Source organism: Callithrix jacchus, chromosome 7 (genome assembly GCF_049354715.1).
Source record: "Callithrix jacchus isolate 240 chromosome 7, calJac240_pri, whole genome shotgun sequence".
NCBI lineage: Eukaryota > Metazoa > Chordata > Mammalia > Primates > Cebidae > Callithrix > Callithrix jacchus.
In genome coordinates this window covers 47,541,389-47,566,386 of record NC_133508.1, presented here as the reverse complement: position 1 = coordinate 47,566,386, position 24,998 = coordinate 47,541,389, and the positions used below count along the sequence as shown (strand labels likewise).

General features: G+C 48.0%; 1 protein-coding gene across 19 annotated transcripts in view; it reads right to left on the bottom strand.

Moving 5' to 3' along the window:
• PIK3CD (phosphatidylinositol-4,5-bisphosphate 3-kinase catalytic subunit delta) overlaps nucleotides 1-24,998 on the bottom strand; it is a 71,676-nt gene that overhangs the window by 17,203 nt on the left and 29,475 nt on the right. For 10 of the 19 annotated variants that reach the window (XM_035307643.3, XM_078330317.1, XM_035307648.3 and 7 more), the window contains exon 2: nucleotides 929-1,101. In XM_035307643.3, coding sequence (XP_035163534.1) covers nucleotides 929-1,069 — 141 coding nt within the window. In that variant the 5' untranslated portion in view covers nucleotides 1,070-1,101. Of the gene's footprint in view, nucleotides 1-928; nucleotides 1,102-23,761; nucleotides 23,874-24,998 lie in introns of all 19 variants that reach the window. The other 9 variants (XM_035307642.3, XM_078330316.1, XM_078330315.1 and 6 more) reach the window with 2 other exon arrangements.

Below are 24,998 nucleotides of genomic sequence, written 5' to 3'. Positions count from 1 at the left end.
TCGCCATGTTGACCAGGATAGTCTTGATCTCTGGGCCTTGTGACCTGCCTGCCTCAGCCTCTCAAAGTGATGGGATTACAGGCATGAGCCACAGTGCCAGGCTCACATACACTGTTAAATGGGGAAAGTTGAACTCAGAGTAGGTGAACTCAACCAAAGTCTTAAACAACTCATAGACACTATTTATCTTCTGGGCTGGGTGCAGTGGCTTATGCCTTTAATTCCAGCACTTTGGGAGGTCAAGCAGATGGATCATTTGAGCTCAGAAGATCAAGACCAGCCAGGCCAACATGGTGAAACCCAATCTCTACTAAAAATTCAAAAATTAGCCAGGTGCAGTGGTGCATGCCTGTAGTCCCAGCTACTCGGGAGGCTGAGGCACAAGAATTGCTTGAGCCTGGGAGGCAGAGGTTGCAACTGAGCCAAAATTGTGCCACTGCAGTCCAGCCTAGGTGACTGAGCGAGACCGTCTCAAAAAAAAAAAACAAAAAACGTCCAGGAACGGTGGCTCACGCCTGTAATCCCAGCACTTTGGGAGGCTGAGGTGGGTGCATCACCTGAGGTCAAGAGTTTGAAACCAGCCTGACCAACATGGTGAAGTCCCATCTCTACTAAAAATACAAAAATTAGCTGGGTGTGGTGGCACACGCCTGTAATCCCGGCTACTCGGGAGGCTGAGGCAGGAGAATAGCTTGAATCAGGAAGTAGAGGTTACAGTGAGCTGAGATTGTGCCACAGCACTCCAGCAAGAAGAGCGAAATTCCGTCTCAAAACAAAACAAAAACGAACCATAATTTATCTTTTAAAATTCTCATCTGGGGAGCCCAAGTCTGAGAAGCAATGCATCTCCATCTGTCTGCCCATCTGTCCGTCCATCTGTCCATCTCTCTCTTAGCACCGAGGTCTGAGGAGCAGATGGAGGCTATACCTGCTTGATGGTGCTGAGGTTGGCATTGCGCGACACAGGGAAGTTCAGGTAGACCCCTGTGGGCAGCAGGAAGTCAACCACAACGCTCTGATTCTCCTCCTTGGTCCAGAATTCCATGGGGCAGTCAACCCCAGGGGGCATCCTGTGTTGTTACTTCCTTGACGCCAGCGGTCCTAAAAATGAAGCAATGGCAAAACGAGTTATATCAGCTGGGCCGGGTGAGACCTTTGGAAGGGACCCCCTGGAGGACAGAGGAGTCCTGGATAGCGGGAAGCTCGGGACTGAGTTCCTAGCCTGCTGGCACAAAGAGCTCGCCTCCCTCAGGGCTCGTCCTGCCCAGGCTTGGGGCTCGTAGCTCCCACCAGCAAATCGTCTTCCCTCAGGAACACACACTTCCACAAAAGCCAGTCATGGCCACCAGCTGGCACAGAAGGGAGACGGCAGGATGGGTGGTCAGGTGCCCAAGACCTGAGAGAACAAAGGCTGTAGTTCTTTGAAATACTTTTTTTTTTTTGAGACAGTCTTGCTCTGTCGCCCAGGCTGGAGTGCAGTGGTGCCACCTCGGCTCACTGCAACCTCTGCCTCCTGGGTTCAAGCGATTCTCCTGCCTCAATCTCCCAAGTAGCTGGAATTACAGGTGTGCGTTACCGCATCTGGCTTAGTTTTTGGATTTTTACCATGTTGGCCAGACTGGTCTTTTAACTCCCGACCTCAAGTGATCCTCTCACCTCAGCCTCCCAAAGTGCTGGGATCGCAGGCGTGAGCCACCATACCTGGCCCTGAAGTACATTTGAAACAGTCTTACTCTGCTGCCCCAGCTGGAGTACAGTGGTGCCACCATAGCTCACTGTAATATCAATTCCTAGGTTCAAGCCACGTTCCTGTCTCAGCCTCCCAAGTAGCTGCGCCTACAGGTGTACACCTCTACGCCGGGCTAATTTTTAAATTTTTTGTAGAGACAGTCTCGCTATATTGTACAGGCTGGTCTTGAACTCTTGGGTTCAAGGGATTGTCTCACTTTGGCCTCCCAAAGTGCTGGGTTTACAGGCATGAACCACCACACCCAGCCTCTTTGATTCCTTCTGACCAGAAACCAAAAGGCTGGTCATATAATAATTTGTTAAGATATTTCATTCATACCAAACCCTCTGGTCATACCCACTCCCAGTAACACAATATTGTAAAAACAAAGGTCCTTGTGTACCCCCTCTTCCAGGTCCCCTTCTCCCTTTCCCCCTCTAGCCCTCTCCACTTCAGGCTGGCAGCACATGGAGTCTGGTTGTTTATCATTTCCATAGATGTGTTTTGTTTTGTTTTTTTTGAGACAGAGTCTTGCTCTGTGGCCCAGCCTGGAGTGCAATCTCAGCTCCTAGGCTCAAGCGATCCTCCTGCCTCAGCCTCCCTAGTAGCTGGGATTATAGGCATGCACCACCACACCCAGCGACTTTTTGTATTTTTAGTACAGAGGGGGTTTCACCATGTTGGCCAGGTTGGTCTCGAACTCCTGACCTAAAGTGATCCACCTGCCTTGGCCTCCTAAAGTGCTGGGATTGCAGGCGTGAGCTATTGGGCCCAGCCTCCATGCATGTTTTTTATATTTTTATTATACCAACATGTATCCATAACCAATTCTCGGTACTTCTGCATGCTTTAAAACTGCATGTGGCAAGGCATGGTGCCTTACACCTGCAGTCCCAGCACTTTGGGAGGCTGAGACAGGCATATTGCTTGAGGCCAGGAGTTCGAGACCAGCCCGGCCAACACGGCAAAATCCTGTCTCTACTAAAAATACAAAAATTAGCCAGGTGTGGTGGTGCACGCCTATAGTCCCAGCTACTCGGGAGGCTGAGGCAGGAGAATCACTTGAACCCAGGAGGCAGAGGATTGCACTGAACAGAGAGATTGCACCACTGCTCTCCAGCCTGGGTAACAGAGCAAGACTCAGTCTCAAACAAACAGCCTGCATATACACACCGACTCTTCTGGAACCTGCTTTGGGCAATCACTGTCCTTTTCTTTAGATTTACTCAGGCGGGAACAGGTGTCTCTAGTTCTTTCTTTTTAATCTCTTGCACATGATTTCATTGTGTAACGAAGCTACAATTCAAAGAGATCATGTCCTCTGACAGACCATGGATGGAGCTGGAGACCGTTATCCTCAGCAAAGTAACGTAAGAACAGAAAACCAAATACCTCAAGTTTTCATCTATAAGTGGGAGCCGAAGGATGAGAACATATGGACACACGGAGGAGAACACCACATACTGGGGCCTATCAGACGGTGGAGGGCGGCAGTGGGGAGAGGAGCAGGAAGAATAATTCCCGGGTACTAGGCTTCATTCCTGGGTGACAACATAATCTGTATGACAAACCCCCATGACACAAGTTTACCTATATAACAAAGCTGCAATGTACCCCTGAACTTAAAAGTTAAATCAAAAAGAAAGAAAAATGTAACACTTAAGAAAAAAAAAAAAAGGCCAGGCACGGTGGCTCATGCCTGTAACCCCAACACTTTGGGAGGCCGAGATGGATGTATCACCTGAGGTCAGGAGTTCAAAACCACCCGGCCAACATGGTAAAACTCCGTCTCTATCAAAAATATGAAAATTAGCTGGGCATGGTGGTGGGCCTCTGTAGTCCCAGCTACTCAGGAGGCTGAGACAGGAGAATTGCTTGAATCCAGGAGGTGGAGGTTGCAGTGAGCTGAGATTGTGCCACTGCACTCCAGCCTGGGCGATAAGAGTGAAATTCCATCTAAAAAAAAAGAGAAACCACAATTATTTACCCTCTCTCTTGTTGATGAAAATAAAGGCCGGTTTCTACTTTTCTTGGTTACTTTTAACGATGCTACAATGTATGTTCTTGCACACATCCCCTTGTGCTCCTTTAGGAGTGCTGAGTGTTGCCCAAGAGAAAGACAAGGGGAACCACATATGGAATGTCCAGGGTAGCAGAAGCTACTTGAAAAAGAGTGAAAAGGCTGGGCTCACAGTGGCTCATGCCTGTAATCCCAGTGCTTTCGGAGGCTGAGGTAGGAAGATCATCTGAGGCCAGGAATTAAGAGACCAACCTGGGCAACATAGTGAGAGGCCATCCCTACAAAAAAATTAAAAAATTAGCCAAGCATGGTAGAGCATGCCTGTAGTTCCAGCTACATGGGAAGCTGAGGTGGAAGGATCACTTGAGCCTGGGAGTTTGGGGTGCTCTGATGGATCACTGCACACCAGCTTGGTGACACAGCAAGACCATGTCCCAAAAATTAAAAATAGAGGCCAGGTGTGGTGGCTCACACCTGTAATCCCAGAACTTTGGGAGGCCGAGGCAGTCAGGAGTTTGAGACCAGCTTGACCAACATGGAGAAACCCCATCTGTACTGAACATACAGAATCAGTTGGGTGTGTTGGCACATGCCTGTAGTCCCAGCTACTAGGGAGACTGAGGCAGGAGAACTGCTTGAACCCAAGAGTCGGAGGTTGCAGTGAGCCAAGATCATGCCATTGCACTCCAGCCTGGGCAACAAAAGTAAAACTCCATCTCAAAAAAAAAAAAAATCCAAAAGTGGAAAGGCACAGATAAAATGAAGTTTCATTATGTATTTTACTTAACCCAATATACCTAAAAGACAGTCATTTTAACATATAATAGAGAAAATTACTAATGAGATATTTTGATGTTTATTTTGGTATCAAGTCTCTGAAATCTGCTGTATATTTTACATTTGGAGTGTACTGCAGTTTCATTCTAGATTATCATCAGAAATACTTGATCTAATGTAGACCTTATACAATCTACAGGTGAGAAGTAGGTTCACAGACCCAGGTTGTTTTCTGTTCTTTTCTGTTCAGACAGGGTCTCACTGTGTTGCCCACGCTGGAGTGCAGTGGTGCAATCATAGCTCACTGCAGCCTCCATCTTCTGGGCTCAAGTGATCCTCCAGGCTCAGCCTCCTGAGAGGTTGGGACTATAGGCATGTGCCACCATGCCCTGCTAACCTTTTTTTTTTTTTGAGACACAGGGTCTTGCTATGTTGCCCAGGTTGGTCTCAAACTCCTGGGCTCAAGTGATCCTCCCACCTCAGCCTAAGTGCTGAGGTGTGAGCTCCTGGGCAGACCCAGTTTCTTCTAAACACATTTACGGCTGGGTGCAGTGGCTCATGCCTGCAATTCCATCACTTTGGGAGACCAAATCAGGTGGAGGTTCGAGCCAGCCTGCACAACATGGCAAAACTCTGTCTCTACCGAAAATACAAAAAACAAAACGAAAAAAACATTTTCCAATAAATGAATCACACAGCAATTTTAAATTAAATGAAATGTTTTAAAATTCCATTCCTCACACTATCCACATTTTAAGTGCTCTAGAGTCACGTGTGGCACAACCCAGGATAAGTATAAGCGCATCATTAACATTGTTTTCAAGGTGGTGGTGCCATCAGCAACCCCAGCACCGTGGCAAGGTGATCAATCTCTGGATCTTCATCAACACTTGGTATTGTCAAATTCACTCATTTTTGTCAATCTGATGGGAATGAAATTGTCTCTTGTTTTAATTTGCATTTCTCTGATTTTCCATCAAACCTTTATTTTCTGCAAGTAGCCTACTTATTATAATCTTTGTCCATTCTCCTGTGGGGTTACTTACCTTTTCTTAATGGTTTGTGGGACTTCTTCATATATTCTAGATTCCATTCCTTTGTTGATTGAATGAGTAGGAAAATTTTCTAATCCGAGTCATCTTTTTGCTTTGCTTATGGTGTCTTTTTGGTAAGCAGAAAGTTTTTTGTTGTTTGTTTTGAGGGGACAGGGTCTCACTCTGTCATCCAGGCTGGAGTGCAGTGGCGCAATCACAGCTCACTGCAGCCTCCACCTCCTGGGCTCAGGTGATCCTCCCAATCTCAGGTTCTCAAGTAGCTGGATGACAGGCATGTGCCACCACACCCAGCTACTTTTTTTTTTTTTTTTTTTTTGCTATTTTTAAGAGACTTTGAAAACAAAAATGCTTTTAGTAGAGACTGGTTCAAAACTTCTGGGCTCAAGTGATCCACTGGCCTTGACCTCCCAAAGTGCTGGGGTTACAAATGTGAGCCATCACACCCAGCCTAGTGAGTAGAAGTTTCCAATATTGATACAGTCAAATTGTATTTGCCTTTATGGTTTTTACTCTTTAAGAAAAGACTTCCTACCCAAAGATCACATTCTCTTGGATTTAAAACACGCGTAAAAATAGTTGAAAAGAAATATTTGGTTTAAGGCAGGTGTTCTTTGGGTGGCAGCAGTGGCTGGACCCAGGCCTTACCGTCAACTAGACCCCAGCTGTCCTGAGGAGCAGGAGCTGCGCATCCCTAGGCGCTGCCTCTGCTGGTCACCACTTCCTCTGATTGCAAAACCACATCCTACTTTGGGTTCCTCTTGATGAGAATGGCCAGGCCAAAGTCTGCCTTTCTGTTTCAAAACTTGGAGAACAGGCTGGGCACGGTGGCTCATGCCTGTGATCCCAGCACTTTGGGAGGCTGAGGCAGGTGGATCACTTTGAACTCAGGTGTTCATGACCAGCCTGTAAACACAGCAAAAGCCTGTCTCTTCCCAAATACAAAACTTAGCCAGGCGTGGTAGCTCATGCCTGTAGTCCCAGCTACTTGGGAGGCTGAGGCTGGAGGACTGCTTGAGCCAGGGAAGTGGAGGTTGCAATGAGCCAAGATCATGCCACTGTACTCCAGCCTGGGCAACACAGTGAGACTGCCTCCAAAACAAAACAAAACAAAAAAATAACTTGAGGGAGAGTCAAGAATCCTAGAGAATCCATTTATGATATGAAACGGGCTTTGACCATGCTTGGGAAGTCAGAGGCAGCTTTGGCCACTCAGTCTCATGCGGCCCAAGATGAGCAAACGAGGCATGAGCTCCCAGGGACTCCAACCCACAGCCTGGGTTCCGGGAAAATACACCCCTCACTCTCCCGCCCCTAAGCACTGTGGAAATTAAGTCTTCAACTACGTTTTACCTAAATGGGATATAGGGAAATACTTTCACAGAAAAACTCATTCCTAATAGAGAAAGTCTCAGGCTGGTCTGCACAGGATATCAAATGCCAGGTCCTGTCACTAGTAAGACCGGACAGGAGAGAGTGGAAGCTCCTTCTCTCTCCCTGGCCCAAGAACCTCTCTCCAGCACAGTGGCCAACCAGCTTTAACTCTCCCTTGAATGAAGCCCAGAGCCATAGCTGGGCTATGGGACAGAGATGCCAGTGAGTACAGGGACTTCAGAAATGCCTCAAGAATGCAAACCAGTACAACCACTTTGGAAAACTGGCAGTATCTCCTAAAGCTGAACATGCCCATGCCCTAGGACCCAGCAATTCCACTCCGAAGTATACATCCCAGAGAAATGCAAGTACATGTATATTTATCAAAAGACATGGGCAAGAGTGTCTACGGTATCTCTATTCATGATGGCTCCGAAGAGGAAACTTCCCAAATGCCCATCAACAGAATGGGGAACGGAAAAATAATTTGTGGCCCTCTCTCTGAATGGAATGTTATAGAGCAATGAAAACAAGTGGTCTACAAGTCCATTAACAGTATCAATGACTCTCACACACGTAAGGCTGGGCAAAGGAAGATGCCCGCAAAAAAATGTGCTCATAATTCCAGCTACACAAAGCAACAAACACAGGCAGAATCCATAAATCTATGGTGGCAAAAGAAGAAATAGGGGTTATCCCTTTGAGAGAGAGTGACTAGAAGCAGGTATGGGAGGCTTCTGGATGCTGGTAACTTTTTGTTTTTATTTCTTTTAATCTGGGAGCTAAGGACTTTTCAAAAACTCAACACAGTCCAAGTGGTTTGGATGAGCTGACTTCACTCCTAGCTACCTGGATAGCCTGAGACTCAGACACAGCCAATCAGAGGCCTGCGTTTGCCTGGGCCATGGGGATTGGTTGGAGGTGGGAATGAGACTTAGGCCCAGCCAATCACTGCATGTTATCTCCCTGATGGCAGGATTCCAGGATGGCCATATGACTATGAAGTCAGTCCAGTGGGTTTTGACATCCAGACTTCTCTGGGACTTCTTGGGGTAGCAGAAATGACAGAATGTCTACCTAGAGCTGCTAGCAACTGTTTGCTGTCTTTAGGGGCAGAATCTGAGAAGAGACCAACACAGAGGAAAGTAGGGCTAAAGCAGACAGTACAAGCCTGGGTCCCGAGGATGAATGCTGATTCCCTGGATCCAGCCATGCCTGAAGCTAGTGTCTATGCCTGGACTCTTCAGTCTCATCAGCCAATTAACCCCCTCTGCCTTTTTTCTTTTTTAACTTACAGCAGTTTGAGCTGGGTTTTCTGCTGCTTACAGCTAAAAATGTCTATTTTCATTAATGCAGCTGCACTTCCATTTTTAGAAGCTTCTAGTGTTTAGAAAGTTATTTCCCTGGCCGGGAGCAGTGGCTCACGCCTGTAATCCCAGCACTTTGGGAGGCTGAGGCAGGTGGATCACTTGAGGTCAGGAGTTTGAGACCAGCCTGATCAACATAGAGAAACCCTGTCTCTACTAAAAATATAAAAATTAGCTGGGCATGGTGGTGCATGCCTGTAATCCTAGCGACTCGGGCAGCTGAGGCAGGAGAATCGCTTGAACCCAGGAGGCAGAGTTTGCAGTGAGCCAAGATGGCACCATTGCACTCCAGCCTGGGCAACAAGAACAAAACTGTCTCGTCGGTTGTGGTGGCTCAAGCCTGTAATCCCAGCACTTTGGGAGGCCGAGGCGGGTGGATCACGAGGTCAAGAGATCGAGACCATCCTGGTCAACATGGTGAAACCCCGTCTCTACTAAAAATACAAAAAATTAGCTGGGCATGGTGGCGCGTGCCTGTAATCCCAGCTACTCAGGAGGCTGAGGCAGGAGAATTGCCTGAACCCAGGAGGCGGAGGTTGCGGTGAGCCGAGATTGCGCCATTGCACTCCAGCCTGGGTAACAAGAGCAAAACTCCGTCTTAAAAAAAAAAAAAAAAAACACCTCTGTCTCAAAAAAAAAAAGTTATTTTCCTGGAAGAAAAGTTCTTTCCTTGGAGGTGGACCTGCCTCCTCTATGGGCCAAACTCTAATCTCTGTGCTGCCATCTAGAGGCACACAAAGGAATCAACAGGACCACTGGATGATGGCCCCATCAGGCCGGAAGGCGTCTCTTCAGCCCAAGCATTCCAAAAACCATTCACCGTTCTCCTTATGATATAGTTTTTAGACCCTTTTGCCACAGTTTGGTACTCCAAGCTAACATAATGCTCCAGGCTGGGCACAGTGGCTCACGCCTATAATCCCACCACTTTGGGAGGCCAAGGTAAGGAGATCACCTGAGGCCAGGAGTTCAAGTCCAGCCTGGCCAACATGGTGAAATACTGTTTCCATCAAAAATACAAAAATTATCCAGGCATGGTGGCTCTCACCTGTAATCTCAGCTGCTCCGGAGGCTGAGGCAGGAGAATCGCTTGAACCCAGGAGGCAGAAGTTGCAGTGAGCCAAGATCATGCCATTGCACTCCAGCCTGGGCAACAGAAGGAGACTCCATCTCAAAAAACAAAAAACAAAAACAAGATGCTCCAGATGGGAGCTGGCAGGTAGAGCTGTAGAATGTTCTGGGCACAAAGCTCCTATTTGCTTAGCCTGAAAGTTTTTCACACTCCCCACTCACACCCCAAGGCAGACTTTTGGTGGCCACATCACTAAACTCATTAGCTGCCAATTCTCCAGGGATTTTTCACAATAAGCCAGGTTCTCCCTGCCTGTACAGGAACGTGAATTTCCTGATCTAAATGAAAGAATTCAGAATTATCCCTAGTAATTTCATCTCGTGAACATACTTGGTCTCACTTATTGAATTTTTTTTTTTTTTTTTTTTTTTTTGAGACAGAGTCTTGCTCTATTGCCCAGGCTGGGGTGCAATGGTGAGATCTCGGCTCACTGCAACCTCCACCTCCCAGGTTCCAGCAATTCTCCTGACTCAGTCTCCCGAGTAGCTGGGATTACAGGCACCTGCCATCATGCCCAGCTAATTTTTATCTTTTTAGCAGAGACAGGGTTTCTCCATGTTGGCCAGGCTGGTCCCGAACACCTGACCTCTGGTGATCTGACTGCCTTGGACTCCCAAAGTGCTGGGATTACAGGGGTGAGCCACTGCACCTGGCTTGGATTTAATGTTTTGTCTCTATCACTATCACTCAGTCTGAGGTAGATTCATTTATCCCACCACTATCTATGGAACCTGATTAAGTGCCAGAAATTACACGAGGTCCTGGGGATCTTGTGGGGGAGGGACTCAAGACTTCCAGAACTGGCCACTGCAGCTGGAGCAGGGGGCAGTTGGTGCGGAGGGGAGGGTGAGGCATGAGCAAGTTGAGTTAATCAGGTTGGGTTTTGCAGAGCCTTCAGAACAAGGGCTGCAACTGGGGTTTGCACGGAGCAGACGGGCGGCCCTGGAAGGTTTTAGGTGAGGGAGTGAGAGATGTGATTTTCATCCACAACGATGCTGCTGACTGCCGTGTGGAAGGACTGCGGGGAAGCAGGGACCAAGGGGAGTGGGGGGCAGGGGAAGGAGGCTAGTGCCACCAATGACAGTAGCTTGACCCAGAAGGAGACAGCACTGGACAGCAACAGAATCCAGACATACTTAGATCGCAGGGACCCCTGGGGGATGGTGCAGGAGGAAGTGAAGACGACAGCCAGGTTCGAGCTTGGGAGATGGGCGTGGCGCTGGGAATTAGTTACTGAGTCAGGGAAGGAAGAGAGTTCTGGCGGTATAAGACAGCCGGAGCCCCATTTTAGACCAAATGCATCTCAGCTGCGTAATGAACATCCACGAAAAGACAGTCAGGGAAAACTCCCCAGGTCAGAGGGCCAGGGACAGCTCTGTGGAGTCACCAGGCTACAGACAGATGTGGAGCTGGGGGCAGGTGAGACGGCCTAGACGCTGAGCGGGGAGCTGGGGTCACATCATCCAGTGATGGACTGTGACCAACCCCTCCTCACTGAGTCATCCAGAATCCTGACGCATGACTGCTGTGTCCATATCTAAGTCATTCATAAAATATCCAAGAAAACAGGATAAGAAAGAGCACAATTCCTTTCACCTTCTCACCTCCTGGCCAGCATGATCCACAGAAACGGCTGTGCAAAGCGGGGCCCTCCCGCACTCGGGGTCTGTCCCAGAACAATGCACCACCCTTACAAGCTGTCCTGAATGTTCCCCATGGTGCTCCTTCTGGAGCCCAAGGTTGAAGAACAGCTTCCCCAGCTGTGAGCATCTGAGGTATGTGACCTCTGAGTCCTGACTGGCAGCAGAGGACTTTCTCCAGTTTTTTTTTTTTTCTTTTGAGACAGGGTCTTGCTCTGTCACCCAGGCTGGTGTGCAGTGGCACAGTCATGGCTCACTGCAACCTCAACCTCCTGGGTACAAGGGATCCTCCTGTCTCGGCCTCCCGAACAGCTGGGAATACAGGTGAAGCCACCAAGCCCAGCTAATTTTTGTATTTTTTAGAGAGACAGGGTCTTGCCATGTTGTCCAGACCGGTTTCTAACTCTGGGGCTTAAGACATCTATCTACCATGGAATCCCCAAAATGCTGTGACTACAGGCATGAGCCACGATTCCTGGCCTCTCCAAATATTTTATTTTATTTATTTTTTGAGACAGAGTCTTGTACTGTTGCCCAGGCTGGAGTGCAGTGGTGCTATCTCGGCTCACTGCAACATTCACCTCCCAGGTTCAAGTAATTCTCCTGCCTCAGCCTCCAGAGTAGCTGGGATACAGGTGTCTGCTACCAAACCCAGCTAATTTTTTGTATTTTTAGTAGAGATGGGGGTTCCACTATGTTGGCCAGGCCGATCTTGAACTCCTGACCTCAGGTGAGCCACCTGCCTCGGCCTCCCGAAGTGCTGGGACTACAGGCGTGAGCCACGGTGCGCAGCCCTCTCCAAATATTTTAATAGAACTGTTGGCATCACCATCTCCCTGCCAGCATCAGGGATGCTTCCATGGGCCTCAACAGATGTTGAAGAGAAAAGGGCATGCAGGGGTGTCCCCCAGTGCCACAAGTTCTTCCTCCAGAGCAGGAGTGAACTGGCAGCTCAACAAAGGGCCCCCTGGGCTGGCCAATTTGTGATGGGCGGCTTGCCCAAGCTCAAGACTCCCGAAAATCCCTTTCATTCTTCTTGAAACTCCGCCGTCTTGGGGCTCTAAGCCAGCATCTCCTGAGTCTTAGACAGCCTCATCTTTCCAGTGGCCATTGCAAATGTGGCCGACAGTCTAGCTGGAAACCACTGTCCAGCCTCAGCCAATGTCATGACAGAATCTGGGGTCCACATCGCACACCCGGGGAACAGCTTCCCAAGGGAATACACAGGTCATTTCCAGCCAGGCACGGTGGCTCACACCTGTAATCCCAGCACTTTGGGACGCCAAGGTGGGTGGATCACTTGAGGTCAGGAGTTCGAAACCAGCCTGGCCAACATGGTGAAAACTCATCTCTAATAATACAAAAATTAGCCAGACATGGTGGCGTATGCCTGTAATGCCAGCTGCTTGGGAGGCTGAGGCAGGAGAATTGCTTGAACCCAGGAGGTGGAAGTGGCGGTGAGCTGAGATTGCTCCACTGCACTCCCCTGAGCAACAAGAGCAAAACTCCGTCAAAAGAAAAAAAAAAAAATCTTTGACAGAATTTCTGTCCAGCCCAATTATATCTGTCCTTTCCAATGTTTCTCTTGGAAGAGTTATGTGTCCAGAGGAAAACAGAAGATTTTGTGATTGGTGATTAGCAGAAGGGAAGAGAAAAGGAAGAATCTGCCAACATGCCTCGAATTCCAGGCTGGTTGGCAGGTGGGAAAGGCGAAATGTCTAGCTTGGGAGTTTCTTTCCTGAATGACTCCAGTGGCCATGCCTAATAGGAAGCTGGATATAAAGTCTGTGACACATCACATAAACAGAATTAAAGAAAAGTCACTTCCAGTAGGTTCTGCTCTGCACAGGGGACAGGTGGCAAGGAAAAGAAGGGAAGGGGTGTCCTGCTTATCTGAGTGGTAAACATCTTCCTCTCTGATGGCGTCCTAGACAAAATATGTCAAGCACCTTCAGTCGTTACTCTGAAGGAACCTCGAGTTAATCTAGAGTAAGAGTCTAAAGGTGTCCCTGAATCATCCCTATGAGTCTGTGTAGAGAATGCTCATGCTCCAAACCCTTGCGCAAGACACCTGTCCACTTCCTGAATTTCAGAGCCCAAAGTTACCATCCAATTAGCCCAAGAAAAGAAGCCTCAGCCACAGAACCTTCTAGAAGGTGATTATGCATACCGTCCAAGCATCTACCATGAACTTGGTAGATACTGGGAGGATGCAAGGCCAGCAGCCACCTTGCTGGGGGACAGAGAGGACACACTGCAAAGATGTTCACAGGTACAAGAGCTGCAAGATGAACACACGGACTGACCTTTCACACCATGCTGAACAAAGCAAGTCTGGATTGGGCCCCTCGACCTGGGTTTATGTTCAGGTACATTTCAGCCTCACAAAGTCCTTCTTGGGCCAGGTGTGGTGGCGCACACTTGTAATCCCAGCACTTTGGGAGGCCAAGGTGGGAGGACTGCTTGATCTCAGGAGTTTGAGATCAGCCTGGGCAACATGGCCAAGACCCCATTGCTACTAAAAACTTTTTTAAAAATTGCCTGGCGTGGTGGCACACACCTGTAGTCCCAACTTCTCAGGAGGCTGAGGTGGGAGGATCGCTTGAGTCTAGGAGGCTGAAATCACAATGAGCTGAGATCAGGCCACTATACTCCAGCTTGGGTGACAAAGTGAGACCCTGTGTCAAAAAAAAAGGTCCTGACCAGGCACAATGGCTCATGCCTGTAATCCCAACACTTTGGGAGGCTGAGGCAGGCAGATAACTTGAGGTCAGGAGCTTGAGACCACCCTGGCCAACATGGTGAAACTCCGTCTCTACTAAAAATACAAAAATAAGCCGGGTGTGGCAGCACATGCCTGTAATACCAGCTACTAGGGAGGCTGAGGCAGAAGAATTGTTTGAATCCGGGAGGCGGAGGCTGCAGTGAGCCAAGATCACACCATAGCACTCCAGCCTGGGCAACACAGTGAGACTCCGTCTCAAAAAAAAAAAAGTCCTTCTTATCCAGTGTTTTGGTTCCCTGCCATTCCCTCATGCAGGGTGAAATCAACTTCTCCTGTTGCTCAACCCACATAGAAGACAAAGGCAAGCGAGTGCATCAGAGGCAGAGTGTAAAGGTGCTTCGCTCTGGTGCCTCACTTCCCAGTGGCACTCTGCACCAGTAGCCTCGCTCTGGTGCCTCACTTCCCAGTGGCACTCTGCGCCAGTAGCCCTGCCCTGAAGGAGGCTTCCAGAAATGACCATCCTGCTCTGGCTGCCAGAAGTCCAAAGATCCTTCCACCACCACATCCTCCTAGAGATGAACAAATGGTATGAAGAGGGCAGCCCTCTTCAGCCCAGGAAGAGGCCCCAAGTTCTCTCCATCATCCCTACAGCAATTAGTTACGTAAGCAACTTCTCGGTGTCCATCAGGGAACAGGACAGGCACCATCCTTCGTCTCATGGAGCTTTTAGTCTAACAGGAGAAGATGAGAAAGAAAACAGGCCGGGCACAGTGGCTCATGCCTACAGTGCTAGCATTTTGGGAGGCCAAGGTGGGAGAATTGTTTGAGCTCAGGAGTTTGAGACCAGCCTGGGAAACACTGTAAGAACCTGCCTCTATTTATTTAAAAATAGGCCGGGCATGGTGGCTCATACCTGTAATCCCAGCACTTTGGGAGGTGGGTGGATTGCTTGAGGTCAGGAGTTCGAGACGAGCTTGGCCAATATAGTGAAACCCTGTCTCTACTAAAAATACAAAAATTAACCACGCATGGTGGTGTGTGCCTATAATCCCAGCTACTCGGGAGGCTGAGGCACAAGAATCACTTGAACCTGGAAGGCGGAGGTTGCAGTGAGCCGAGATCACGCCATTGCACTCCAGCCTGGACGACAGAGTGAGACTCTGTCTCAAAAATAAATAAATATTTAAAATTTAAATAAAAAGTTAAAAAGAAAACAGATAAACCAGGTGTTTCAGGTAGTAAAAGCACTAGAATATAATAAAAAGGGGCTTGCAGGGAGTGTTTCCTTTGGATGGCAGGTCAGGGAAGGGTCCTCAGGTGAGATCGTTCTGAAGTTGAGGCTCAAGTGAGAGAAGGATCCAGCAAAGGGCCATGAAATAGGGTTCTGGGCAGTGGGAACAGAAAGTGCAGAGGCCTGGGCCAAGTGCAGTGGCTTATGCTTGTAATCCCAGCACTTTCGGAGGCCAAGGTGGGCCGATCACTTGAGGCCAGGAGTTCAAGACCAGCCTGGCTCACATGGTGAAATTCCTTCTCTATTAAAAAATACAAAAAATTACGCTGGGTGCGGTGGCCCACGCCTGTAATCCAAGCACTTTGGAGGCCAAGGTGGGCAGATCGCCTGAGGTCGGGCGTTCAAGATCAGCCTGACCAACATGGTGAAACACCATCTTAAAAAAAAAGAAAAAGAGAAAAGAAAGAGGGCCAGCCGCGGTGGCTCACGCCTGTAATCCCAGCACTTTGGGAGGCCGAGGCGGGTGGATCACCAGGTCAAGAGATCGAGACCATCCCGGTCAACATAGTGAAACCCCATCTCTACTAAAAATACAAAAAATCAGCTGGACATGGTGGCGCGTGCCTGCAATCCCAGCTACTCGGGAGGCTGAGGCAGGAGAATTGCCTGAACCCAGGAGGCGGAGGTTGCAGTGAGCTGAGATTGCACCATTGCACTCCAGCCTGGGTAACAAGAGTGAAACTCCGTCTCAAAAAAGAAAAAAAAATACAAAAAATTAGTCAGGCATGGTGGTGCACACCTGTAATCACAGCTACTTGGGAGGCTGAGGCAGGAGAATCCTTGAACCCAAGAGGCAGAGGTTGCAGTGAGCTGACACTGCACCATTGCACTCCAGCCTGGGCAACAAGAGTGAAACTCCATCTCAAAAAAGAAAATAAAAGATAAGAAATTACGATGGCCCTGAGGCAGGAGGCAGGTGCCTGGAGTCCAGGGCCCAAAGGGGGATGATGGGGAGAGACAGTGAGTCTGACCCTGCAGGGCTCCGTAGTCATGGCGAGGACTCCTGGTTTGGTTATCACTGCAAGGTAATAACCTTATCACTGGAAGTAATGAGCAGAGGACTGGGGCGGCCTGATTTTATGTTTTACAAAGATGGCTTTGGCTGCCGTGGAGAAAATGGAGGGGAGCAAGGCCAGAATGGAGGTAAAAAAGCAATGAGGGGACTCGTGCAGGACCCAGGCGAGAGCTGGCAGGGCTGGGTGATGAGGGAGGTGTGCAGCCCACGTGTCCCGAAATGCACAAACTCGTCCCAGCAGCCTGCTCTTTTGTCGGCATGGGGTGCAGAAAGAGTCTCACTCTATCGCCCCGGCTGGATACAGTGTCATCACCATGGCTCACTGTAGCCTCCGGCTCCCACGCTCAAGGGATCCTCCTGCCTCAGCCTCTGAGAGTGCTGGGATCACAAGCGTGAGCCACCACACCTGGCCTCCAAAACAAAGATTTCCGACCTCTACTGAAGGCATCAGAAAAAATAAGCCAACTACCTTGAAAAAAAATGCTATCCCAACCATCTCTTAGCCTCATCCTAGTTCATGACCCACCAGGGAGGCCACAGGCCAGCACCCGGTGGAGACCCCAGATACACACATGAAAATCAAGAGAAACATCCATGGTCTCAGACCTCCTAACTTTGGGAATTATCTTAAAGAAGCAATTCAAAAGTCAAAAGAGCTATGTACACAAAAATATTCATTGTGGTGCTGTTTGTGGAAGTGATAAGGAAATGACTAAGTAAATCACGCATTAACTCAATGGAAGTGAATGCACTCATCAAAATGACACCTGGGGCCTGGCACAGTGGCTCACGCCTGTAATCCCGGAACTTTTCGAGGCAAGCAGATCACAAGGTCAAGAGATTGAGACCATCCTGGCCAACATGGTGAAACCCTGACTCTATAAAAAACACAAAAATTAGCTGGGCATGGTGGCATGTGCCTGTAGTCCCAGTTACTCAGGAGGCTGAGGCAGGAGGATCTCTTGAGTCTGGGAGGCAGAGGTTGCAGTGTGCAGTGAGCAAGATCGAACCACTTCACTCTAGCCTGGTGACAGAGTGAGACTCTAACTCAAAAAAAAAAAGACACCTGAGCACACTACACAGCACTGCAAATATTCCACATATTAAATGCACAGCCGTTTATCATTGTGCCATATGCCTGTTGGTAAAGCATTTAGAAAGCATAGGAAGGTGGAGCATGGTGGCTCACACCTGTAATCCCAGCACTTTGAGAGGCCAAGGCAGGTAGATCACCTGGGGACAGGAGTTTGAGACCAGCCTGACCAACATGGAGAAACCCCATCTCTACTAAAAATACAAAAATTAGCCAGGCGTGGTCGTGGGCGCCTGTAGGCCCAGCTACTCAGGAGGTTGAGGCAGGAGAATTGCTTGAACCTGTGAGAGCCGAGATCATGCCACTGCACTCCAGCCTGGACAAGAAGCACAAAACTCTATCTCAAAAAAAAAAAAAAAGGAAGAAGAAGAAAGAAAATAAAGAAAGCACAGAAAAAGTGAAATGTTATGAATATGGATGTCATAATAACGTTTTTATTTTAATTTCTAGAAAAGTTAAACAAGTACATGGTTTTCTTTTCTGAGACGTGTACTTCTACTGCCCAGGCTGGAGTACAGTGGTGCAATCTCAGCTCACTGCAACCTCTGCCTCCCAGGCTCAAGCCATCCTCTCATCACAGTTCCCCAAATAGCTGGGACTTCGGGTGCACACCACCACACCCAGCTACATCTTTGCATTTTTTTGTAGACAGGATTTCGCCATGTTGCCCAGGCTGATCTTGAACTCTTAACATCAAGCGCTCTGCCCGCCTCAGCCTCCCAAAGTGCTAGGATTACAGGTGTGAGCCACTGCGCCCAGCACTTTTTTTGTTTTAGAGACAGGGTCTCACTTTGTTGCCCAAGCTCCAGTGCAGTGGCACAGTTACGGCTGACAGCAGCCTTGAACTCCTGAGCTCAAGTGATCCTCTCACCTCAGGCTCCCAAGTAGCTGGGACTACAGGTGCAAACCACCGTGCCCAGCTAATTAAACAATTTTTTTGTAATCCCAAAGTGCTGGGATTACAGAAGTGAGCCACCATCCCTGGCCACTAGTACATAATTTTTTAAATTAATTAAAACTAAAACTCTTACAGTACAAATTAACAGTCCTTGGACTTCTACTTCTACATATATACCATCCCCAATAAATTTCAGTTACTTCTTTAAGTATTTATCTCTATGTTTCCATCTTTTATTTAAAATTTTTGTGTGTTTTTATCCCTCAGGCAAAATTAAAAAAAATTTTTTAATGAAAATAGAGACAGGGTCTTGTGATGTTGCTCAGGCTGGTCTTGAACTCCTAAGTTCAAGTGATCCCCCCAGGTCAGCCTCCCAAAGTGCTAGGACTACAGGCATGAGCCACTGAACTCTCAACTTTTAACTTCTTACCTTAGAAAATGAGTTTGTGGGCCGGGCACAGTGACTCACACCTGTAATCCAAGCACTTTGGAGGCCAAGGCAGGTGGATCAACTGAGGTCGGGAGTTCAAGACCAGACTGACCAATATGGTGAAACCCGGTATTTAAAAAAAAAAAAAAAAAAAGAGTTTGTGGACTGGGCACCATGGCTCATGCCTATAATCCCAGCACTTTGAAAGGCCAAGGTGGGAGGATCATATGAGCCCAGGAGTTTGTCACCAGCCCGGGCAACTTGGCAAAATCCTATCTCTACAAAAAATATAAAAATTAGCTGGGCATGGTAGCTCCACCTGTAGTCCTGGCTATTCAGGGAGCGGGAGGATGGCCTGAACCCAGGAGGTCAAGGCTGCAGTGAGCTGTGATCCTGCCACTCCACTCCAGTCTGGGTAACAGAGGAAGACCTTATTTAAAAAATAAAAAAAGTCTTTAATGTACTTTTCATTTGAATGACAATTATAAAATTAATTTCCCTCAGAATTAATTAATTCTCAGGGTTGGAATTAATTTCCCTCAGAAATTTGAAAGCATTGACCCATCGTCTTGTAGTTTCTACTGTTGCTTTTTTTTTTTGAGACGGTTTTGTTCTTGTTGCCTAGGCTGGAGTGCAATGGCACGATCTCGGTTAACTGCAACTTCCACCTCCCAGGTTGAAGCAGTTCTCCTGCCTCACCCTCCTAAGTAGCTAGCTGGGTTTATAGGCACCTGCCACCACGTCAGGCTAATTTTTTTTGTATTTTAGTAGAGATGGGGTTTCACCATGTTGGTCAGGCTGGTCTTGAACTCCTGACCTCAAGTGATCTGCCACCCTGGGCCTCCCAAGTACTGGGATAACAGGCATGAGCCACTGCACCTGGCCCTACTGTTCCTTTTGAAAAGTCCAGTGCCATCTCAGCCTCTGATCTGTATGTGGCCTTTTTCTCTTTGATGACATTTAGTAATTTCTCTCTCTGGAGTTTTGAAAGTTCATGATGATGTTCCATAGCATGGATCTTTTATTACTCATGGTACTGGGTACTACTTCGAGACTGTTTAAAAGCAGAAATGCCTTCAGTTCTGGAATTGTTTCCTACAACTTTTCCTTCCTCCGTTTCTCTTGCCTTTTTTTCTTGAGCTTCTATGTGGTACATATTGGGTCTCCTGGACTGAAGTCAAATTTTCCTATATTTTCTTTCCTATTTTCCATCTCTTAAGTCTTTGTGTTCTAGTTTCTGGAAATTCGTTTTTCTCTCTTCCAACTCTTCTGTTGATATTTTTTGAGACGGAGTTTTGTTCTTGTTGCCCAGGCTGGAGTGAAATGACGTGATCTTGGCTCACCGCAACCTCCACCCCCCGGATTCAAGTGATTCTCCTGCCTCAGCCTCCAGAGTAGCTGGGACTACAGGCATGCACCACCACACCCGGCTAATTTTGTGTGTTTAGTAGAGATGGGGTTTCTTCATGTCAGTCAGGCTGGTTTTGAACTCCCAGCCTCAAGTGATCACCCATAGGCGTAAGCCACCACACCCAGCCTCTGTTGAAATTTTCACTTCTGCTATCATAGTTTTAATACCCAAGAGCTTATTATTTCATAATATATGCCTTTTCCCCCATACAATCATGTTTATGACTTCTCAGTTCTTTTTTTCTGTTCATTTGGGTCTCTGTCTTTCACTAGAAGTCTTTTTTGAGACAGGGTCTTGCTCTGTCACCCAGGTTGGAGTGCAGTGGTGTGATCTTGGCTCACCGCAGCCTCAACCTCCCAGGCTCAAGTGATCGTCCCACCTCAGCCTCCCAAGTAGCTAGGACCACAGCACGTGCCACCATGCCTGGCTAGTTTTTTACTTTATGCAGAGTGCGGATTTCCCTATGTTGCTAAGGATGGTCTCCAACTCCTGGGCTTAAGCAATCCTTCTCCCTTGGACTCCCAAAGTGCTGGGATTACAGGCATGAGCCACCATGTCCCACCTGTAAATCTCATTCTATGTGGGATGACCCTTGGATGCCCATTCCAATCTATGGGAGAGGCACTAACCCTGCTTGTACACAGGTAGGTTTCATTGCTCGGTAGGCTTCACTGTGGAGTGACAAAGCCATACAATTCTAGCTGGCTTTTATTTTTTGAGATGGAGTCTCGCTCTGTCACCCAGGCTAAAGTGCAGTGGCATGATCTTGGTTCACTAGAACCTCTGCCTCCCAGGTTCAAGCTATTCTCTTGCCTTAGCCTCCTGAGTAGCTGGGATGTGTGTCACCATGCCCAGATTATTTTTGTAATTTTAGTAGAGACACAGTTTCGTCATGTTGGCCAGGCTGGTCTTGAACTCTGGCCTCAAGTGATCCTCCCCACTTGGCCTCCCAAAGCACTGGGATTACAGGCATGAGCCACCATGCCTGGCAACAAGCTGGCTTTTCAACAAAGTCCCCCTCCATGTCAATATGTGACAGTCATTTTTCTCGTGAGGTCAGTTTGCTCAGACAGAAGTTCTCCAGTGGCCTGCCCAGAGGCTGGGTGATAGCCAGGCCCTGGGCTGGGTCAACCTCTCTGAAACACTGCCTGCTGGAAACCTGCCACCTGCTGGGGTGGGGAGGGAGCCACCTGGCTATGTGGCCTGGGTGGGTGGTCTGTCACTCTACCTTGCTCTTTCAAGTCATCTTCCTGCTTCTAGCCCACCCTTCACAGCCCCTCTGGAAGCACTCCAACCCCAGGGTCCCATTCCTTTGCCTTTTCCATTTGTTTCCCCCATAGCCCAAGACAGTCCACATTCTCCAATCAGCCTCCCTCTTGCCCATGGGCTTCCTGTCCTGCAAACGTTTTGTTCACATTACCACTCCTCAATCATTTACTTTTCTGCATTTTTTTTTTTAAATACAGTGTCTCGCCCTGTCGCCCAGGCTAGAGTACAGTGGCGTGATTATGGCTCACTGCAACCACTGCCTCCCGGGTTCAAGCGATTCTCCTGCCTCCTGAGTAGCTGGGATCACAGGCACCCACCACCATGCTCAGCTAATTTTTTGTATCTTTAGTAGAGATGGCGTTTCTACCATGTTGGCCAGGCTGGTCTCGAACTCCTGACCTTGTGATCCACCTGCATTGGCCTCCCAAAGTGCTGGGATTACAGGCGTGAGCCTCCGCACCTAGACTTTTTTTTTTTCCCCAAGAATATACATGTTTTCTTATTCCTACACTTTCATTTTAGTGGGATTTTGAAAGTGAGCAGACACATACACATTCCATCATTATGTTTATGTCAATGTCTATAATATTTACTAATAAGTAAAAATCAAGTTTTAAAAGATACAGACACAGGTCAGGGCATGGCGGCTCACGCCTATAATCCCAGTGCTTTGGGAGGCTGAGGTGGGTGGATCACTTGAGGTCAGGAGTTCAAGACCAGACTGGCCAACATGGCAAAACCGTGTCTCTACTAAAAATGCAAACATTAGCTAAGCATGATGGTGCACGCCTGTAGTCCCAGCTACTTAGGAGGCTGAGGCGGGGGAATTGCTTGAACCCAGGAGGCAGAGGTGACAGTGAGGCGAGATTACATCACTGCACTCCAGCCTGGGTGACAAGAGCAAGATGACATCTCAAAAATAAATAAAAATCAATCAATAAATAATAAATAAAAGCTACATACACAGAAATCTCTCTGGAGGTTTGGGGTAGGAGAGTCCAAAAGGCAAATAGTGGTTTTCTCTGGTGCAGGGTGCAGGGGGGTGGGTAAGATTAGAGACGAGTGTGGTTGTATTTTTTTTGTATTTTCCACACTTGTCATTAATTTCATATTTTTATGAATAAAAAAGCATGAGAATTAAAAATATTATTAAAAGGCAATTTTCTGAGACAAAGATCAAGACAGTATAAACAGATGTGTGGGAAAAACTCTAATCCCCCAATGGGTGTCTACGTGACCTATGGCTTTTGCTTCTGTATACTGGAGCACTGGGTTTCCCAAGAAACACCCGAAGCCTTCAGAGGTAGGTGGGAGTAGGACAGGGTGCTGAGCAGAAGGAGTTCTGGGCTAGTTTCTATTGCCACCACAGCGGCTCTGTTTTGATCTGCTTTATAGGTTAATAATCTGCTTTATATTTTGATTTTTTCTTTTTCTTTTTTTTGAGATGGAATCTCTGTCACCCAGGCTGGAGTGCAGTGGTACGACTCAGCTCACTGCAACCTTTGCCTCCCAGGTTTGAACAATTCTCCTGCCTCAGCTTCCCAAGTAGCTAGCATTACAGGTGCCCACCACTACGTCCAGCTAATTTTTTTTTGTATTTTTAGTAGAGATGGGCTTCACCATGTTGGGCAGGTGGGTCTTGAACTCCTGACCTCGTGACTCGCCCGCCTCAGCCTCCCAAAGTGCTGGGATTACAGGCACTTTGATTACAGGCGTGAGCCACCACACTCCATGTATATTTTCATTTTTAAAAAGATATCTGCAATCATCAAAGACGTTTGGAAAGTATCATCAACGATCTAGAGAAAATGAGGCGAAGGTTGGGGGCAAAGCCTTTAAAGATGCCACCATACTCTAACCCCTTCCCCTTCCCATCCTGAAATGACAGTAGCTGCTCCACCAGAATTCTGGGCACACATAGAATACATTATGAACCCAAAGAGCTTGCAAGGCGACCGGTAGGCCTCAAAGTCATGAAGCTCACAAGCCAGACCCAGCTATCTCAGGCCCCCAAATGGGTATGTGTGGCCAATGTCCAGCCAGTGTCGGACTCTGGCCTCAGTGTCTTCCTTTGCACAATGAAAAACTGCATTCATCTTCTAAGCTAATGTCCTAGAAACTCCAAAGAGCATCCTCTTACTGAGACAGTGACTGCCAACTCTCTGGAGACACAAAATGGCCCACCTAGGGACTCCCTGAGAAGCAATACTGAAGAACTATAAAAATTTAATCCACTTTCTCCAGAAAACTTTTAATATTTCTCTCCCCAATCAAGCCAGCCCAATGCTACCATCGCCAGAGTAAGTCAAATACCAAATGCTGCAGCTTAATAACAGGCTCCCAGACTTCTCAAAGCAAAGCCCTTCCTTCTTTTCCCAGGCAGCAGCATCTCTCTCCTGGGAATGGCTGAGGTCTAGTTCACTTCCCCACTCGTTAGCTCCTAGAACCAATGTGGGCCACTCTCTTCCTCTGGACGTGCTAGTCCTAATACCATCTCCTTTCTTTCCCCCGCGCACTTGGCCCGTTCCCCTAACCTACCTCTCTCCAATAGTCCAAGAAAGACCAGCAAAGGACCCTCCGCCTGGCAGATTAAAGATGCTTTAGAATCAATAAATGTCATCCCGCCCTGGCCTGACTCTGACCTCCTTATCTGTTGGGAAAAAAAAGAAAGAAAACTATTTTAACAAGAGAGAATTTCAGAAACCTGTGCATTCTCTTACAGGACGTTAGCTCAGAACCAAATGCTTCATCTCAGTCTCCCTTTTGCAAACCAATCACATTCCACTTGATCGACCTTTCTTGTCATCTGCGTCAATACCACCCCCAGCTCCCTTTGGTGGTACCGAAACCAACCACAGGAGCATTTCCAGTGCCTGGAGCAGGAATGTGCACTCAGATGACTCAGATCGTTTTTAGAGCTGTTTGTTGGTTTTGTTTGGTTTTTGAAAGCAAAGTAATTGATCTGAGCCAAGCCTGGGTTCGAGTTCCATTCAATGGATGCAAAAAGCAGGTTGGTGAACTTGAAATCTTTATTCTCCATGTGGGTCTGTTTTCAAGGCCCAGGTCTAAAGGAAAATCCATCCCCTATTGGGCTGGAGATAAAAAGGAAGCGTGTGAGGGGACAGGCCGCCCACTCCTTGCATCTGTGGTGCTTCTTCCCCTACCTCAACCGCTCTAGGAAATAACAGAACCCCAAAGAGGGAAAAAAGATACTAGACCGGCCCAATCTAAAGACCCAACCCCAGGCCCTGGGCATAGCTACCTCCACACCTGGGAGACTTCAGCCCAGAGCCCACGAAGTGGGCTTAGGTTTAGAACAAAACCAAAACCACCACTCCCCATGAGACAAACAGCAGAGCCGTAGGAACCCGCTGGAAAAGGCAAGTGTTGCAGGAACACATTTCCCAAGGCCCAAGCTGGAGTCCTCCCTGCAGCCTCCATCCCCGGAAGGATGCTCCAGTGACCCTGCTGCGGGAGCCCAGGCGAGTGGGCTCGGACGCTCCCTTCGCTCAACATCCAGGAGAGCTGGCAAGCACTTCCCAAGGCACTGCCGCCAGAGAAACGCGAGGTCAGCACCAAAGGCTAAGGAAGAAATCCCTTCCGTTGCTGACCAATTAAGAGACTGGCCAATACTCGAGTTACCAAGACAAATTATAGCAGCTCTGGCACAGGGAAACGAGACAGGATCATAAGGAAAGCCCTTTCAAAACAGGAAAGACAATGCCAAAAGCAGAGGGAGCCGAGAAGGAAGGGAAGGAGAAAATTCGTCCTCAGG